Consider the following 3,600-nt stretch of genomic DNA (forward strand, 5'->3'; position numbering starts at 1 on the left):
AAAAAAATACAGATAATAATAAAATCATAGAAAATAACTATTTATTTACATGTCAACAGGCCAAAACTGTAAATTATCTGTATTTTTCAAAAACATATATCAGGTAATTCCTTCTTTTACAAAGTATGTCTGAAAAATTACACATTTTTAAACTGTATTTTAAAAAAGCAAAGATATGGTTATTTTTAGAAATATTTGATATTGTTTAAAACAAAACTTTTAGTTGTGAAATTAAAAAAAAATAAAAATTTATTCACAAAAAATAAAACAAAAATGTAAATAATGTCACCATGAAGTTTTACTGTATTTTAATAAAAATATACCATTATTTTCAAGATATTTGCGGTTATTTAAAAAAAAAAAAAAAAAAGGAAAAACACATAAGAACTTTTAAAAAAAGTAAATAGGTGTGTTTGTGTCCATGCTCATCATAAAACATCCATGCAAATGGTAATTTTTATTTATTTATATTTTTCAAAATTTGACTGCAATATTTTATGCAGATTTAGATGTTTTTTAAAATGTATTTAATTTAATTGTAAAATCATTTCATGTTTGCAGTTGTTTAAAAGAAAAATATGTAAAATCGTTATTTAATATTTTACAGAATTTGCCGGTTTTGTCAAATGACAAATAACGAGTTAAAAAACAAACAAAAAGAACTACATGTTGTAAATACTACTACTAATAATAGCAATATTAATGTTCTTTTATGTTTAACCACAAAATTATATTATGTTTTTAGTGTATTTACATTTTTTTTTAAAAAATGTATAATTATTTTGACAGATATTTTTTAAAGAAACTAATTCTGCATGTTGAAGACTAAAAATAAAACGGCACTTTGAGTTGTTTCCTGTTTTATCATTTTATACGCAGCATCTAATAAAACCACAGAAGACAGCATTAATTTACACGTCCACAACAAAAACCTATGTTTTTATAAACAGAAGTTTGATGTGTCACACTGTGTGACCGTAGTATTGTTTAACTGTGTAGAACTTTGCTAAAAATGTTGTTATTTTTGCAGATATTTCCACTTATTTTCATCCTTTTATCCACTTTTTACTGCATTCGTTGTGGCTCCAGTAATTAAAGACGTGCTGGACGTCTTATTGAAGCAGCAGAAGGGAAAGAAATGCAAACTTTGGAGGAACACCACTTTGCAGCAGAGTTTAGTTCGCCCCTGAGCTTTCTGGGAAAATGAGTCCTGCGGGTCCGACAGAGTGTGCAGTCATTAGACCTAATCACCTCGGAGCGGAGGGCGCTAGTCGGTAAGCACAAACACTCGGCGGCCCACCTGCTCTCCACTCATCGCCGATGCCTCCTCTCCGCCTGCCGCCTCAACACCATCAAAGACAAGCCTGATTACCCACAAGTCCCCGGGGCGGCGGCTGGGACTCCGCCAGCCACAGTCCAAATGACTGAGCGGCCTGTTTGTTCGGCGACTGCTGAAAGGAAGACGTGACTTCCAGTGGAGCGGCGGGAGGCAGCGACCGGTGTTGTGTTTCACATGAACACTGGTGTTGGGCTTTTTAAAATGACTCAGCAACTGTATTCTCTGGTGGGCTGCAAATCTGCTCGTGTTCTGGAGACGGAAGTCAGCAAATACCCTGTAAAAGTCATCTGTGTCCAAACATTTAGAGCAATAAAGAGGTTTGTACTTTTAGCCACAGTTAGGAAACAGACTTTCAGTGAGTGGGTCTAATTAGCTGGATGCTAACGATGACAAATCCAAACATTGCCTATAAAAGAAGTCTTCACCCAACTTCAAAGTTTGCCCCTTTAACTGCTAATTTGGATTTTTGACCATAATTTCCACTCTTTCAAGTGAAAACAGATTTCAACAAAGTAATGTTGATTAATTATAAATATAAAACATGAAATAATGAAACTATATCTGTGGATCTTCAGGTCATTGTCTTGATGAAAAACACATCTTGTTGCTGCATTTATTTTGCTCTCTGCTGCTAAGAATCATCCCCACATCATGATGCTGCCACCACCGTGCTTCACATCATGATGCTGCCACCACCATGCTTCATGTTATGATGNACCTCATGAAATCACAGAACTAGGTAGAAGTATTAAGAATTAACTGTGAAATAACAGGCAAATCTGTACTATTATAAATGGTTTTGTTTTGTTTTTGTTTTTTTTTACAATATTTGTAAAATTCAACAATTATTTTGCTCTAAATAAAAATCTCTCCTCATGTTACAGATATTTGTCATTATATGAATGAAAAAGAAAAAAAAGATTTTATTTCCGTGTTTTGTTAAATTAAAGATAATATCTAGTAAAATTACAGAAAAAAATCACTAATTTACATCATTAACAGACCAAAACTGTCATCAGGTCACATACCAAAGAAAAAATAATGAAATTATCACGTTGTCATAATATCATAAAATCCTGGCCGTACAGATTTCTGCTCATGTCAGATCCATGATTCTGTGATACTGGATGAAAAACTGGGGAAATTAGAAACGTGCTGAATAACTAATAAACGTCTTTAATTATGACTTTAATATTTCCAGACATATTACAGTCTCTGGTTTTGGTCGTTGAAGTGAATTAATGTGAACAAAACACTGTTTAATGTTTGCTTATTGATGCACAGATGAGCTTATGGTTGATAGAAACAGGCTCAATGTGTCTGGAGACCAGATTATTTGTGAATCGCTGCCGGTTCATCACACAGATCAACACTAACGCTGAAGCTGTGCACTTTTATTTGATATTTAGTTTCATTTCACCGCAATAAATACTGTAAGAGGAATTAAAGTGAGAAGGATCTGGAAACAAAGGAAATCAGCAACAACACCTGTGCAGGAGGTTTTCTGTGACATGAAGCCAAAAAAAGAGATTAAGCACAAACACGTGACGCTAAATGCTCGTTCTTTGGTTTGTGTTTGTGAATTCTTTGTCATTTTAGGCTAAATTCAGGCAGAATGAAGGAGAATCGATGCAACAGATCAACGTTGTCTTTGCAGATGTGCAGCAAAACGCACCGAGTTCACCTCAAAGTGGAGCTTTTTCAGTTAAAGACGTCTGCAGCTTGTCGCTAAACCAAACGTGGAAACAAACGACACGCTGCTAAATTGACCCGCACGCTGAGAGCAGCCGTCTTTATTAGATATATGCCTTCGTAGCCAGGAGAACTGATTTACGACGTCGTTCCTCCTCCAGTCGCCGTCGGCGAGATGAAATAAAGCAGAAGATGAATAAAACGTCTCCGTACCTGCATCGACACGACTCGGACCTGGACCGTCTCCGGTTGGGAGAGGAGCTGAGGGTCGGCGGCTCGCAGCTTGAACTCACCGGTCCTACAGGAAAAACAAAGAGAAGGAGGTTTTACTTCACATGAAGGCAGAAGATTTAAAGAAGAGCTTTGAATGATCAGTCTGAAGGAACACCACGAAGAACTCCTCATTTTCTACTTTTAATCTGACTGAATGTGTGTTTTATTACCATTATATTATATTATATTATACTATATTATATTATATTATATTATATAGATTACAATATATTAGATATTAGGCCAAAGAATGAGAAGATCATTGTTGACTTTACACTGATGCCCTTTTTTGGTTT

At 35.0% G+C, this 3,600-nt stretch overlaps 1 protein-coding gene across 1 annotated transcript in view; it reads right to left on the minus strand.

Moving 5' to 3' along the window:
* Positions 1–3,600, minus strand: part of LOC103372019 (extracellular matrix protein FRAS1-like) — a 157,257-nt gene that overhangs the window by 126,135 nt on the left and 27,522 nt on the right. The window contains exon 9 of the mRNA XM_008301532.1: positions 3,245–3,329. Coding sequence (XP_008299754.1) covers positions 3,245–3,329 — 85 coding nt within the window. The remainder of the gene's footprint in view (positions 1–3,244; positions 3,330–3,600) is intronic.

The sequence above is a fragment of the Stegastes partitus genome, unplaced genomic scaffold (assembly GCF_000690725.1).
Source record: "Stegastes partitus isolate 25-593 unplaced genomic scaffold, Stegastes_partitus-1.0.2 Scaffold1683, whole genome shotgun sequence".
NCBI classification, from domain to species: domain Eukaryota; kingdom Metazoa; phylum Chordata; class Actinopteri; family Pomacentridae; genus Stegastes; species Stegastes partitus.